Source organism: Somniosus microcephalus, unplaced genomic scaffold (genome assembly GCF_052327205.1).
Source record: "Somniosus microcephalus isolate GS21.2 unplaced genomic scaffold, FLI_Smic_1.0 unresolved_chr9, whole genome shotgun sequence".
NCBI classification, from domain to species: domain Eukaryota; kingdom Metazoa; phylum Chordata; class Chondrichthyes; order Squaliformes; family Somniosidae; genus Somniosus; species Somniosus microcephalus.
In genome coordinates, this window is record NW_028225187.1 from 26,164,848 (window position 1) to 26,180,900 (window position 16,053).

At 54.5% G+C, this 16,053-nt stretch overlaps 1 protein-coding gene across 1 annotated transcript; it reads right to left on the reverse strand.

Annotated features, from left to right (window-relative positions):
- Positions 1-9,687: 9,687 nt before the first annotated feature.
- Positions 9,688-15,573, reverse strand: josd2 (Josephin domain containing 2; the record flags this gene model as incomplete). The annotated part of the gene is made up of 2 exons (XM_085979390.1): positions 9,688-11,618; positions 15,338-15,573. Coding segments are annotated over 2 exons (336 nt in total), but the record flags the coding sequence as incomplete, so codon positions are not given.
- Between the last annotated feature and the right edge of the window lie 480 nt (positions 15,574-16,053).

Sequence of the window (16,053 nt, forward strand, 5' to 3'; positions counted from 1 at the left end):
CTCGCCCCCTCCCTATCTCTGTAACCACCTCCAGCCCCTACAATTCTCATCCTCCTGTTCAAACTCCTCCATGGCCCTCGCCCCCTCCCTATCTCTGTAACCTCCTCCAGCCCTACAATTCCCATCCTCCTGTTCAAATCCCTCCATGGCCCTCGCCCCCTCCCTATCTCTGTAACCTCCTCCAGCCCTACAATTCCCATCCTCCTGTTCAAACTCCTCCATGGCCGTCGCCCCCTCCCTATCTCTGTAACCTCCTCCAGCCCTACAATTCCCATCCTCCTGTTCAAATCCCTCCATGGCCCTCGCCCCCTCCCTATCTCTGTAACCTCCTCCAGCCCCTACAATTCTCATCCTCCTGTTCAAATCCCTCCATGGCCCCTCACCCCCTCCCTATCTCTGTAACCTCCTCCAACCCTACAATTCTCATCCTCCTGTTCAAACTCTTCCATGGCCCTCGCCCCCTCCCTATCGCTGTAACCTCCTCCAGCCCTATAATTCTCATCCTCCTGTTCAAATCCCTCCATGGCCCCTCGCCCCCTCCCTATCTCTGTAACCTCCTCCAGCCCCTACAATTCTCATCCTCCTGTTCAAATCCCTCCATGGCCCTCGACCCCTCCCTGTCTCTGTAAACTCCTCCAGCCCTACAATTCTCATCCTCCTGTTCAAATCCCTCCATGGCCCTCGCCCCCTCCCTATCTCTGTAACCTCCTCCAGCCCTACAATTCTCATCCTCCTGTTCAAATCCCTCCATGGCCCTCGCCCCCCTCCCTATCTCTGTAACCTCCTCCAGCCCTACAATTCTCATCCTCCTGTTCAAATCCCTCCATGGCCCTCGCCCCCTCCCTATCTCTGTAACCTCCTCCAGCCCTACAATTCTCATCCTCCTGTTCAAATCCCTCCATGGCCCTCGCCCCCTCCCTATCACTGTAACCTCCTCCAGCCCTCCAATTCTCATCCTCCTGTTCAAATCCCTCCATGGCCCCTCGCCCCCTCCCTATCTCTGTAACCGCCTCCAGCCCCTACAATTCTCATCCTCCTGTTCAAATCCCTCCATGGCCCTCGCCCCCTCCCTATCTCTGTAACCTCCTCCAGCCCTACAATTCTCATCCTCCTGTTCAAATCCCTCCATGGCCCTCGCCCCCTCCCTATCTCTGTAACCTCCTCCAGCCCTACAATTCTCATCCTCCTGTTCAAATCCCTCCATGGCCCTCGCCCCCCTCCCTATCTCTGTAACCTCCTCCAGCCCTACAATTCTCATCCTCCTGTTCAAATCCCTCCATGGCCCTCGCCCCCTCCCTATCTCTGTAACCTCCTCCAGCCCTACAATTCTCATCCTCCTGTTCAAATCCCTCCATGGCCCTCGCCCCCTCCCTATCTCTGTAACCTCCTCCAGCCCTACAATTCTCATCCTCCTGTTCAAATCACTCCATGGCCCTCGCCCCCTCCCTATCTCTGTAACCTCCTCCAGCCCTACAATTCCCATCCTCCTGTTCAAATCCCTCCATGGCCCTCGACCCCTCCCTGTCTCTGTAAACTCCTCCAGCCCTACAATTCTCATCCTCCTGTTCAAATCCCTCCATGGCCCTCGCCCCCTCCCTATCTCTGTAACCTCCTCCAGTCCTACAATTCTCATCCTCCTGTTCAAATCCCTCCATGGCCCTCACCCCCCTCCCTATCTCTGTAACCTCCTCCAGCCCCTACAATTCTCATCCTCCTGTTCAAATCTCTCCATGGCCCTCACCCCCTCCCTATCTCTGTAACCTCCTCCAGCCCCTACAATTCTCATCCTCCTGTTCAAATCCCTCCATGGCCCTCGCCCCTCCCTATCTCTGTAACCTCCTCCAGCCCTACAATTCCCATCCTCCTGTTCAAACTCCTCCATGGCCCTCGCCTGCTCCCCTTCTCTGTAACCTCCTCCAGCCCTACAATTCTCATCCTCCTGTTCAAATCTCTCCATGGCCCTCACCCCCTCCCTGTCTCTGTAACCTCCTCCAGCCCTACAATTCCCATCCTCCTGTTCAAATCCCTCCATGGCCCTCAACCCCTCCCTGTCTCTGTAAACTCCTCCAGCCCTACAATTCTCATCCTCCTGTTCACATCCCGCCATGGCCCTCGCCCCCTCCCTATCTCTGTAACCTCCTCCAGTCCTACAATTCTCATCCTCCTGTTCAAATCCCTGCATGGCCCTCACCCCACTCCCTATCTCTGTAACCTCCTCCAGCCCCTACAATTCTCATCCTCCTGTTCAAATCTCTCCATGGCCCTCACCCCTCCCTATCTCTGTAACCTCCTCCAGCCCCTACAATTCTCATCCTCCTGTTCAAATCCCTCCATGGCCCTCGCCCCCTCCCTATCTCTGTAACCTCCTCCAGCCCTACAATTTTCAGCCTCCTGTTCAAATCCCTCCATGGCCCTCGCCCCCTCCCTATCTCTGTAACCTCCTCCAGCCCTACAATTCTCATCCTCCTGTTCAAATCCCTCCATGGCCCTCACCCCCTCCCTATCTCTGTAACCTCCTCCAGCCCTACAATTTTCAGCCTCCTGTTCAAATCCCTCCATGGCCGTCGCCCCTTGCTATCAATGTTACCTCCTCCAGCCATACACCCTCTGTGATCTCTGCACTCCTCCAATTCTGTTTCTCTCTCTCTCTCTGTCTCTCTCTTTATCCGTCTCTCTCACACATTGTATTTCTCTCTACTTCTCCATGGTTCTGTCTGCCTGTCTCACACATTGTATTTCTTTCTCTGTCTCGCTGTCTCTGTCTACCACTATATATTTCTCTCCGTGTCTCGCTGTGTTCATTTCTTTCTCTCTTACCCAGGTTTTAATTTTTATCTTCAATTTGTCCATTTTCTCTAGACTTTTCGCTTTGTCGGTTTTTATTGCTGCTATGCCTTTCCCTTTCCTTTATTCCCCTCCTCTCTCATCACCCATTTTCTTGATTTCCCGACTTTCTTTCACTTCTTTTCATGTTAAAAAAAATATTTCACAGCAACAAGCTGAAACCAAACTATTAAGTTGCCCTCGGTGTCTCCGAGTACCTAACGTCATGTTTTTAAGGGCCTCTCAGAAGTCTGGAATTGGACTTGATCTTGTGCATCCCCACTCCCTTCGTCCCACCATTGGCGGCCGTGCCTTCAGCTGCCTGGGCCCTGAGCTCTGGAATTCCCTCCCTGAACCTCTCCGCCGCTCTCTCCTCCTTTAAGACGCTCCTTAAAACCGACCTCTGCGACTATGCTTTTGGTCACCTGTACTAATATCTCGTGTCAAATTTGGTTTGATAATCGCTCCTGTGAAGCACCTTGGGACGTTTTACTATGTTAAAGGCACTATAGAAATGCAAGTTGTTGTTGCATATCTCTCTCGGTCTCCCTCCTCTCTCTCTTTGCCTCTCCCTCTCATGCTCCCTCTCTGCCTCACTTTATCTCTCTCTAAATCTGTCTCCCTCTATCTCTGTATCTGTCTCTCTCTCGCTACCTCTCCCTCCTCTCAACCCTGTCTCCCTCTATCCCCTATCCTGCTCTACCTGTCTCCCTCTCTACTTTATAAAACTCATAAAATTCTGACAGGACCGGACAGCCTAGATGCAGGAAGGATGTTCCCGATGGCCGGGGAGTCGAGAACCAGGGGTCACAGTTTAAGGATAAGGGGTAAGCCATTTAGGACAGAGATGAGGAGGAATTTCTTCACCCAGAGAGTGGTGAACCTGTGGAATTCTCTACCACGGAAGGCAGTAGAGGCCAATTCATTAAATATATTGAAGAAGGAGTTGGATATATTTCTTAAGGCTAAAGGGATCAAGGGGTATGGGGAGAAAGCAGGGACCGGGTACTGAATTTGGATGATCAGCCATGATCGCATTGAATGGCGGAGCAGGCTTGAGGGGATGAATGGCCTACTCCTGCTCCTATCTTCTATGTTTCTCTATCTGTCTCTCCCTCTCTCCGTCGCCCTCTCGCTCCTCTCAACCCTCTGTCTCTCTCTCTCTATCCCCTATCAGTTTCCCTCTCAGTGTCAGGAGTTGGATATATTTCTTAAGGCTAAAGGGATCAAGGGATATGGGGAGAAAGCAGGGACCGGGTACTGAGTTTGGATGATCAGCCATGATCTCACTGAATGGCGGAGCAGGCTCGAGGGGCCGAATGGCCGACTCCTGCTCCTATCTTCGATGTTTCTATGTTTCTCTATCTCCTCATGTAGCTGTGTCCAATTTTGTCTGATTTACACTCCTGCAAAATGCCTCAGGATGTTTTATTACATTAAAAGGCGCTATATAAATGCAGGTTATTGTTGATACTTTTGTCCACAATCAGTGACTCCGATTAGCTGAGGCAGATCCTGATCCTGCAGTGAGCTCGTGCAGTCCGCTCAATTTCCCTGCAAGGGATTCGCAGCATTTTCTCAGCCCAACGCTTTCTCTCCATTATCCCATCGGTTGTTATTTATTCAAAAACACTGGAAGAAACGCTACCTGTTATTAAATGAAATCCAATTACTTCTTCGGCAGCAGCTCCCAAACCCGCTGCCTCTTCCACCTCAAAGGACAAGGGCAGCAGGCGCATGGGAACACCACAGCCTCCAAGTTCCACCTCCAAGTCACACACCGTCCTCACTTGGAAGTATATCGGCCGTTCCTTCATCGTCGCCGGGTCAAAATCCTGGAACTCCCTCCCTAACAGCACTGTGGGAGTACCTTCACCACACGGACTGCAGCGGTTCAAGGCGGCGGCTCACCACCACCTTCTCGAGGGCAACTAGGGATGGGCAATAAATGCTGGCCTTGCCAGCAATGCCCACATCGCAAGAATTAATTTCAAAAATATATGCATTTACGAACACAGGAACAGGAGCCCATTCAGCCTCTCGAGCCTGTTACATAGGAACAGGAGCCCATTCAGCCCCTCGAGCCTGTTACATAGGAACAGGAGCCCATTCAGCCCCTCAAGCCTGTTACATCGGAACAGGAGCCCATTCAGCCCCTCGAGCCTGTTACATCGGAACAGGAGCCCATTCAGCCCCTCGAGCCTGTTACATAGGAACAGGAGCCCATTCAGCCCCTCGAGCCTGTTACATCGGAACAGGAGCCCATTCAGCCCCTCGAGCCTGTTACATAGGAACAGGAGACCATTCAGCCCCTCGAGCCTGTTACATAGGAACAGGAGCCCATTCAGCCCCTCGAGCCTGTTACATAGGAACAGGAACCCATTCAGCTCCTCGAGCCTGTTATATAGGAACAGGAACCCATTCAGCTCCTCGAGCCTGTTATATAGGAACAGGAACCCATTCAGCTCCTCGAGCCTGTTACATAGGAACAGGAGCCCATTCAGCCCCTCGAGCCCGTTACATAGGAACAGGAGCCCATTCAGCTCCTCGAGCCTGTTATATAGGAACAGGAACCCATTCAGCTCCTCGAGCCTGTTATATAGGAACAGGAACCCATTCAGCTCCTCGAGCCTGTTATATAGGAACAGGAACCCATTCAGCTCCTCGAGCCTGTTACATAGGAACAGGAGCCCATTCAGCTCCTCGAGCCTGTTACATAGGAACAGGAGCCCATTCAGCTCCTCGAGCCTGTTACATAGGAACAGGAGCCCATTCAGCCCCTCGAGCCTGTTACACAGGAACAGGAGGCCATTCAGCCCCTCGAGCCTGTTACATAGGAACAGGAGCCCATTCAGCTCCTCGAGCCTGTTATATAGGAACAGGAACCCATTCAGCCCCTCGAGCCTGTTATATAGGAACAGGAGGCCGATTCAGCCCCTCGAGCCTGTTATATAGGAACAGGAGCCCATTCAGCTCCTCGAGCCTGTTACATAGGAACAGGAGGCCCATTCAGCCCCTCGAGCCTGTTACATAGGAACAGGAGCCCATTCAGCTCCTCGAGCCTGTTACATAGGAACAGGAGGCCCATTCAGCTCCTCGAGCCTGTTACATAGGAACAGGAGCCCATTCAGCTCCTCGAGCCTGTTACATAGGAACAGGAGCCCATTCAGCCCCTCGAGCCTGTTACATAGGAACAGGAGGCCCATTCAGCTCCTCGAGCCTGTTATATAGGAACAGGAACCCATTCAGCTCCTCGAGCCTGTTACATAGGAACAGGAGGCCCATTCAGCCCCTCGAGCCTGTTACATAGGAACAGGAGCCCATTCAGCCCCTCGAGCCTGTTACATAGGAACAGGAGCCCATTCAGCCCCTCGAGCCTGTTACATAGGAACAGGAGGCCCATTCAGCCCCTCGAGCCTGTTACATAGGAACAGGAGCCCATTCAGCCCCTCGAGCCTGTTACATAGGAACAGGAGGCCCATTCAGCCCCTCGAGCCTGTTACATAGGAACAGGAAGCCATTCAGCTCCTCGAGCCTGTTACATAGGAACAGGAACCCATTCAGCTCCTCGAGCCTGTTACATAGGAACAGGAGGCCCATTCAGCCCCTCGAGCCTGTTACATAGGAACAGGAGCCCATTCAGCTCCTCGAGCCTGTTACATAGGAACAGGAGCCCATTCAGCTCATCGAGCCTGTTACATAGGAACAGGAGCCCATTCAGCCCCTCGAGCCTGTTACATAGGAACAGGAGCCCATTCAGCCCCTCGAGCCTGTTACATAGGAACAGGAGGCCATTCAGCTCCTCGAGCCTGTTATATAGGAACAGGAGGCGGCCCATTTAGCCCCTTGAGCCTGTTATATAGGTACAGGAGGAGGCCCATTTAGCCCCTCGAGCCTGTTATGTAGGAACAGGAGGAGGCCCATTCAGCCCCTCGAGCCTGTTACATAGGAACAGGAGGAGGCCCATTCAGCTCCTCGAGCCTGTTATATAGGAACAGGAGGCGGCCCATTTAGCCCCTCGAGCCTGTTATGTAGGAACAGGAGGAGGCCCATTTAGCCCCTTGAGCCTGTTATATAGGTACAGGAGGAGGCCCGTTTAGCCCCTCGAGCCTGTTATATAGGAACAGGAGGAGGCCCATTTAACCCCTCGAGTCTCATATAGGAACAGGAGGAGGCCCATTTAGCCCCTCGAGCCTGTTATATAGGAACAGGAGGAGGCCCATTTAACCCCTCGAGTCTCATATAGGAACAGTAGACGACCATTCAGCCCCGCAAGTCTGTTACGCAGGAACAGGAGGAGGCCATTCCGTTGTAATACAGGGAAACAATTTGCGCATTGCAAGCTCCCACGAACAGCAATGTGATAATGACCAGATCATCTGTTTTGGTGAGGTTGGGTGACAGATAAATATTGGCCCCAGGACACCGGGGTGAATTCCCCCAGCCCTTCTTCCAATAGCGGCCGTGGGATCTTTTATGTCCACCCTGAAAGACGGCACCTCTGACAGTGCAGCGGAGAGCTCCCTCAGTACCGGCACTGGGGGTGTCGGCCTGGATTATGGGCCAAAGTCTTTGGAATGGAACTTCAACCCATGATCTTCTGTCTCGGAGGCGAGAGTGCTGCTGACATTTTAACAGCAAAGGTTACGGAGGTGGAAGACAGCAGAGAAAGGATCAAGTGTTACGGTGAAAAACTGAGGATGATGTGTCAAAAAAAAGGGTGGACTAACGGCCTTCTCCTGTCATTGAGGTGAACCTACACACCTCTGCTCAACCTCAACTCTGCTGCCCCGGGTCCTAACTCGCACAAAGTCCCGTTGACCGCTCACCCCGTGCTCGCTGACCTACAGTGGCTCCGGGTCCAGCAACACCTCCACTTCACAATCTTCATCCTTGTTTTCAAAACCCTCACCCCACCCCCCCCTCCCTATCTCTGTAACCTCCTCCAGCCCTGTAACCTCCTCCAGCCCATGTCTCATCCTCCTGTTCAAATCCCTCCATGGCCCCTCACCCCCTCCCTATCTCTGTAACCTCCTCCAGCCCCTACAATTCTCATCCTCCTGTTCAAATCGCTCCATGGCCCTCCCTATCTCTGTAACCTCCTCCAGCCCTACAATTCTCATCCTCCTGTTCAAATCCCTCCATGGCCCCTCACCCCCTCCCTATCTCTGTAACCTCCTCCAGCCCCTACAATTCTCATCCTCCTGTTCAAATCGCTCCATGGCCCTCCCTATCTCTGTAACCTCCTCCAGCCCTACAATTCTCATCCTCCTGTTCAAATCCCTCCATGGCCCCTCGCCCCCTCCCTATCTCTGTAACCTCCTCCAGCCCTACAATTCTCATCCTCCTGTTCAAATCCCTCCATGGCCCCTCACCCCCTCCCTATCTCTGTAACCTCCTCCAGCCCCTACAATTCTCATCCTCCTGTTCAAATCGCTCCATGGCCCTCCCTATCTCTGTAACCTCCTCCAGCCCTACAATTCTCATCCTCCTGTTCAATCCCTCCATGGCCCTCACCCCCTCCCTATCTCTGTAACCTCCTCCAGCCCTACAATTCTCATCCTCCTGTTCAAATCCCTCCATGGCCCCTCGCCCCCTCCCTATCTCTGTAACCTCCTCCAGCCCTACAACTCTCATCCTCCTGTTCAAATCCCTCCATGGCCCCTCGCCCCCTCCCTATCTCTGTAACCTCCTCCAGCCCCGACAATTCTCATCCTCCTGTTCAAATCCATCCATGGCCCTCGCCCCCTCCCTATCTCTGTAACCTCCTCCAGCCCCTACAATTCTCATCCTCCTGTTCAAATCCCTCCATGGCCCTCGCCCTCCTCCCTATCTCTGTAACCTCCTCCAGCCCTACAATTCCCATCCTCCTGTTCAAATCCCTCCATGGCACCCCCCCCCCCTCCCTATCTCTGTAACCTCCTCCAGCCCCTACAATTCTCATCCTCCTGTTCAAATCGCTCCATGGCCCTCCCTATCTCTGTAACCTCCTCCAGCCCTGCAATTCTCATCCTCCTGTTCAAATCCCTCCATGGCCCCTCGCCCCCTCCCTATCTCTGTAACCTCCTCCAGCCCTACAATTCTCATCCTCCTGTTCAAATCCCTCCATGGCCCCTCACCCCCTCCCTATCTCTGTAACCTCCTCCAGCCCCTACAATTCTCATCCTCCTGTTCAAATCTCTCCATGGCCCTCGCCCCCCCTCCCTATCTCTGTAACCTCCTCCAGCCCCTACAATTCTCATCCTCCTGTTCAAATCTCTCCATGGCCCCTCACCCCCTCCCTATCTCTGTAACCTCCTCCAGCCCTACAATTCTCATCCTCCTGTTCAAATCTCTCCATGGCCCTCGCCCCCTCCCTATCTCTGTAACCTCCTCCAGCTCTACAATTCTCATCCTCCTGTTCAAATCCCTCCATGGCCCTCGCCCCTCCCTATCTCTGTAACCTCCTCCAGCCCTACAATTCTCATCCTCCTGTTCAAATCTCTCCATGGCCCTCGCCCCCCCCTCCCTATCTCTGTAACCTCCTCCAGCCCCTCAACCCCCCGCCCCCGAGATATCTGCGCTGTTCTAATCCCGGTCCTCTTGCACATCTCCCACCAATGGCGGCCGTGCCTTCAGCTAGCGAGGCCCTGAGTCCTGGAATTCCCTCCCTGAACCTCTCCGCCCCTCTCATCCTCCTTTGAGACATTCCTTCGAACCTACTCTTTGACCGGTCCAAAAATGTGATGCGGTGTCAATCTTTGTCTCATGATGCTCCTGCGAACCGCCTTGGGATGTTTTACTACATTAGAGGCGCTGTATAAATGCAAACTGTTGTCGCTGTAACCCATGAATCCCGAGTGTCACACACCAGACAACCGCCAGTAACTCCAAGGTTTTTATTTGGACACAAATGCTCAGCACAGCAACTGACAGAAGAAATCTGCATATTCAAAACACATGCAAATTAATCCAAACCGAGCTGGGGAGAATCTGCATATTCAAAATATATGCAAGTCAATCCACGGGCGAACCCCCCCCCCCCCCCGGAATCAAATCTTATGCATATTATACCGCACCTGAGAGAATCTGCATAGATTGAAATTATATGCAAATTAAGACCTGGGATACCGTGCACATTTACATTTTATGCAAATTCATAGGCCAAATCTGCATATTTATATTATGCAAATTATGGCACTGGGAGAATCAACATATTCAAAATATATGCAAATTATTCAGTGCAACATTGGGAGAATCTGCATATTCAAATGACATTCAAAACAGCCCACACCGCACAGCATAATATACAACCTGCATATTTAGATATACTGTACACAGTGAAGGAGAGCTGTGTTCCATGGCTCGTGTCCCCTCCTGATCTTCCCTTGGCGCAGGGGGTTGTTGAAGGACCTCCGCCAAGTGCCCCCTCGGGCATGGGGGAGAGAGGTGGGTCGGAGCCCGGGAGGAGGGCCGAGTCAAAGTAGGTCACTGCCCGCACCCGCCGTGTTCACCCCCTCCCGCATTTCAGCGTTCTCTCGACTCTACACAGACTATTGCTCGAGTGCCTGATACAGCCAGGGATCCCAGAACTGGCACACGGGGCCGTGTTGTTTCTTAATTCATCCGTGGGATGTTGGTGTCGCTGGTAAGCCCAGCATTTATTGCCCATCCCTAATTGCCCTCGAGAAGGTGGAGGTGAGCCGCCTTCTCGAACCGCTGCAATCCGTGTGGTGAAGGTGCTCCCACAGTGCTGTTAGGGAGTGAGTTCTAGGATTTTGACCCAGCGACGATGAAGGAACGGCCGATATATTTCCAAGTCAGGGCGGTGTGGGACTTGGAGGTGGTGGTGTTCCTGTGCACCTGTCCATCTAGGTGGAAGGTTGGGCTTCGGGTGGGGGTGGTGGGGCGGGCGGAGTCCAGGGGGAGGAGGTAGGGAATCCGGGACACAGAGTGGGGGGCCCAGGGTGCGGGGGGAGTATCTGGGGAGACTGAGTATGGGGGAGTCCGGGACACAGTGATAGAACGCACGGCTACCAAGTCCCTCCAAACCCGATGCCACGGGAGACCCTCTCTGCAGACGCAGGGGCGGGCTGGGGACGGCTGAACTCGGCTTGGGGTGGGGGGGGGGGGGGGGGCTTCTCAAAGGTCCGCAACTGTGCACAGCGACAACGCCCCCCCCCCCCCCCCGCCCCCAACCGCACCTTCGTGACTGGTCCGAATCCCGATTTGACATCCAACCCAAGGGTCGTAATCGTGGCTCCCTCTCTGGCTATGATCGGGGTCACAAGGCACTCAAAGCAGCTTCCCCCCCCCCCCGACACACATCGGTCAGACCCTCCTCGCTCGTCCCCCTCCTCGCCAGTCTTCTCCAGCCTCCATCTCCCTGCTGGCTAAGATGCAGAATTCCCCAACGGCTCTGGCGAGGCCCACCCGGTGGAACAGCCAGGGAAGGATAATCCACTGACGGGAGGGGGGACGGCCATCCCCCCCACCCGAGTGGCAGGCAGGTCAGTCACTCTCGCAGGGTTCGGAGTTCGGAGGGCAAGGAGCAGAGTCCGGCACGAGCCAACGCGGTCATCTATAAAGGCGGCCGTTCGCTCCCCAGCACCGCCCTTGTACCGTCGCAGTCCTGGCTCCGAGGTGCGACCCACTCCACTGCAAGCCTCTCTGTCTGTCTGTCTGTCTGTCCGATCTCCCGTCTCGCTCAGCTGGCTCAGAGAGTGGCCAGCCAGCTGCCGTCCTCCTCCACCTCCCTCTCCACCACCAGCAGCAGCTCGCAAGGTTCCTGGGAGATCTGATCCTTCAGGAACTTCCTGCATGGAATAACAAGCGTCAAACAACTTGCATTTACATAGCGCCTTTAATGTAGCAAAACGTCCCAAGGTGCTTCTCAGGAGCGATTATCAGACAACATTTCACACCGAGCCACACCAGGAGATATTCGGGCAGGTGATCGAAAGCTTGGTCAAAGATGCAGGTTTAAAGGAGGAGGGGTAGCAAGGCGGAGAGGTTTAGGGAGGGAATTCCAGAGCTTCAGACCCAGGCGGTTTAAAGGCACGGCCACCAACGCTGGAACATATAAAATCGAGGTTGTGTATGAGAAGAGAATTGGAGGAGCGCAGAGGTTTCGGAGGGTTGTACGGTGGGAGGAGGTTTCAGAGATAGGGAGGGGGCGAGGGCCATGGAGGGATTTGAACAGCAGGATGAGAATTGTACGGGCTGGAGGAGGTTACAGAGAAAGGGAGGGGGCAAGGGGCCATGGAGGGATTTGAACAGGAGGATGAGAATTGTAGGGCTGGAGGAGGTTAGAGATAGGGAGGGGGCGAGGGCCATGGAGGGATTTGAACAGGAGGATGAGAATTGTAGGGGCTGGAGGAGGTTACAGCGATAGGGAGGGGGCGAGGGCCATGGAGGGATTTGAACAGGAGGATGAGAATTGTAGGGGCTGGGGGAGGTTACAGAGATAGGGAGGGGCGAGGGCCATGGAGGGATTTGAACAGGAGGATGAGAATTGTAGGGGCTGGAGGCAGTTACAGTGATAGGGAGGAGGCGAGGGCCATGGAGGGATTTGAACAGGAGGAAGAGAATTGTAGGGCTGGAGTAGGTTAGAGATAGGGAGGGGGCGAGGGCCATGGAGGGATTTGAACAGGAGGATGAGAATTGTAGGGGCTGGAGGCGGTTACAGAGATTGGGAGGGGGCGAGGGCCATGGAGGGATTTGAACAGGAGGATGAGAATTGTAAGGGCTGGAGGAGGATACAGAGATAGGGAGGGGGCGAGGGGCCATGGAAGGATTTGAACAGGAGGATGAGAATTGTAAGGGCTGGAGGAGGATACAGAGATAGGGAGGGGGCAAGGGCCATGGAAGGATTTGAACAGGAGGATGAGAATTGTAGGGCTGGAGGAGGTTACAGAGATAGGGAGGGGCGAGGGCCATGGAGGGATTTGAACAGGAGGATGAGAATTGTAGGTTTGGAGGAGGTTACAGAGATAGGGAGGGGGCGAGGGCCATGGAGGGATTTGAACAGGAGGATGAGAATTGTAGGGGCTGGAGGAGGTTACAGAGATAGGGAGGGGGCGAGGGCCATGGAGGGATTTGAACAGGAGGATGAGAATTGTAGGGGCTGGAGGATGTTAGAGATATGGAGGCAGCGAGAGCCATGGAGGGATTTGAACAGGAGGAAGAGAATTGTAGGGCTGGAGGAGGTTAGAGATAGGGAGGGGGCGAGGGCCATGGAGGGATTTGAACAGGAGGATGAGAATTGTAGGGGCTGGAGGAGGTTACAGAGATAGGGAGGGGGCGAGGGCCATGGAGGGATTTGAACAGGAGGATGAGAATTGTAGGGGCTGGAGGCGGTTACAGAGATAGGGAAGGGGCGAGGGCCATGGAGGGATTTGAACAGGAGGATGAGAATTGTCGGGCTGGAGGAGGTTACAGAGATAGAGAGGGGGTGAGGGCCATGGAGGGATTTGAACAGGAGGATGAGAATTTTAGGGCTGGAGGAGGTTACAGAGATGGGGGAGGGGGCGAGGGCCATGGAGGGATTTGAACAGGAGGATGAGAATTGTAGGGGCTGGAGGCGGTTACAGAGATATGGAGGGGGCGAGGGCCATGGAGGGATTTGAACAGGAGGATGAGAATTTAGGGGCTGGAGGCGGTTACAGAGATTGGGAGGGGCGAGGGCCATGGAGGGATTTGAACAGGAGGATGAGAATTGTAGGGCTGGAGGAGGTTACAGAGATAGGGAGGGGGTGAGGGGCCATGGAAGGATTTGAACAGGAGGATGAGAATTGTAGGGCTGGAGGAGGTTACAGAGATAGGGAGGGGGCGAGGGCCATGGAGGGATTTGAACAGGAGGATGAGATTTGTAGGGCTGGAGGAGGTTACAGAGATAGGGAGGGGGCGAGGGTCATGGAGGAATTTGAACAGGAGGATGAGAATTGTAGGGACTGTAGGAGGTTACAGAGATAGGGAGGAGGGCGAGGGGCCATGGAGGGATTTGAACAGGAGGATGAGAATTGTAGGGGCTGGAGGAGGTTACAGAGATAGGGAGGGGGTGAGGGGCCATGGAGGGATTTGAACAGGAGGATGAGAATTGTAGGGGCTGGAGGAGGTTACAGAGATAGGGAGGGGGCGAGGGTCAGGGAGGAATTTGAACAGGAGGATGATAATTCGAGGGCTGGAGGAGGTTTCAGAGACAGGGAGGGTGTGAGGGCCATGGAGGGATTTGAACAGGACGATGAGAATTGTAGGGGCTGGAGGAGGTTACAGAGATAGGGAGGGGGCGAGGGGCATGGAGGGATTTGAACAGGAGGATGAGAATTGTAGGGCTGGAGGAGGTTACAGAGATAGGGAGGGGGCGAGGGGCATGGAGGGATTTGAACAGGAGGATGAGAATTGTAGGCTGGAGGAGGTTACAGAGATAGGGAGGGGGCGAGGGGCATGGAGGGATTTGAACAGGAGGATGGGAATTGTAGGGCTGGAGGAGGTTATAGAGATAGGGAGGGGGCGAGGGCCATGAGGGATTTGAACAGGAGGATGAGAATTGTAGGGCTGGAGGAGATTACAGAGATAGGGAGGGGGCGAGGGTCATGGAGGAATTTGAACAAGAGGATGAAAATTGTAGGGCTGGAGGAGGGTCAGAGATAGGGAGGGGGCGACGGCCATGGAGGGATTTGAACAGGAGGATGAGAATTGTAGGGCTGGAGGAGGTTACAGAGATAGGGAGGGGGGCGAGGGGCCATGGAGGGATTTGAACAGGAGGATGAGAATTGTAGGGCTGGAGGAGGGTCAGAGATAGGGAGGGGGCGACGGCCATGGAGGGATTTGAACAAGAGGATGAGAATTGTAGGGGCTGGAGGAGGTTACAGTGATAGGGAGGGGGCGAGGGGCCATGGAGGGATTTGAACAGGAGGATGAGAATTGTAGGGCTGGAGGAGGGTCAGAGATAGGGAGGGGGCGACGGCCATGGAGGGATTTGAACAAGAGGATGAGAATTGTAGGGGCTGGAGGAGGTTACAGTGATAGGGAGGGGCGAATGTCAATATTATCTTTTAAAAATTGGAAATAAAAATTTGGAATCACTTAAAGTGTCCACGAAGCTGTCGGATTGTCAGGAAAAACCCCAACTGCTTCAGTAATGTCCCTTTAGGGAAGAATCCTGCCGTCCATAGTTGGTCTGGACCTATATGTGACTCCAGTCCCACACCAAACGTGGCTGACTCTTAACTGCCCTCTGAAATGGCCCAGCGAGACACTCAGCTCGGTCAAAGCCGCTACCAGCGGTTCAGGAAGGCAGCTCACCACCACCTTCTCAAGGCAACTAGGGATGGGCAATAAATGCAGGCCAGGCCAGTGATGCCCACATCCCATGAATGTCAGAGGGGGCATCGGTAGAGATACAGTAACACAGGGCAGTGGCTGGGGGTCACTGAGCATCAGGCAAAGGCCAGTGACCGCCAGCCCCTCCTCACATCCCATTCACCTCGATGCCTCACATTCCACTCACCTCACCCCCCCACATCCCACTCACCTGACCTCCTCCTCGCAGCCGATGGGGACCGGGGACTTGAGCTTGGAGTCCAGGTTGTAATAGGCCCCGTTCACCTGCCGCACGGCCACCCAGTGCTTGCGCCGGATCGGAAGCGACACGAAGCCTAGGGTCACGTTGGAGGGGATGTTGAGGATGAAGCCGTGAACTTGGCTCAGCACCAAACTACCGAGGGATCTGGAGAGAGAGAGAGAGAGAGCGACACTGAGGAGGGAGAATCACAGTGAAAGGCAGGACAGGGGCGAGAGGGTGACAATCGTGTCCCGAGGGGTGGAGGGGGAGGCACTGGGGGTGAGGGGGGACAGTCGTGTTCCGGGGGGGCAGAGGGCGAGACACAGGGGGTGAGGGTTACAGTCATGTCTAGGGGGCGGAGGAAGAGACACTGGGGGTGAGGGTTACAGTCATGTCTAGGGGGCGGAGGGAGAGACACTGGGGGTGAGGGTTACAGTCATGTCTAGGGGGCGGAGGGAGAGACACTGGGGGTGAAGGGGAGAGTCGTGTCTCGGGGGGGGAGACACAGGGGGTGAGGGGGACAGTCATGTCTAGGGGGCGGAGGGAAAGACACTGGGGGTGAGGGGGAGAGTCGTGTCTCGGGGTGCGGAGGGCGAGACACTGGGATTGAAGGGGAGAGTCGTGGTCCCGGGGGGGCGGAGGGCGAGACACAGGGGGGTGAGGGGGACAGTCATGTCTAGGGGGCG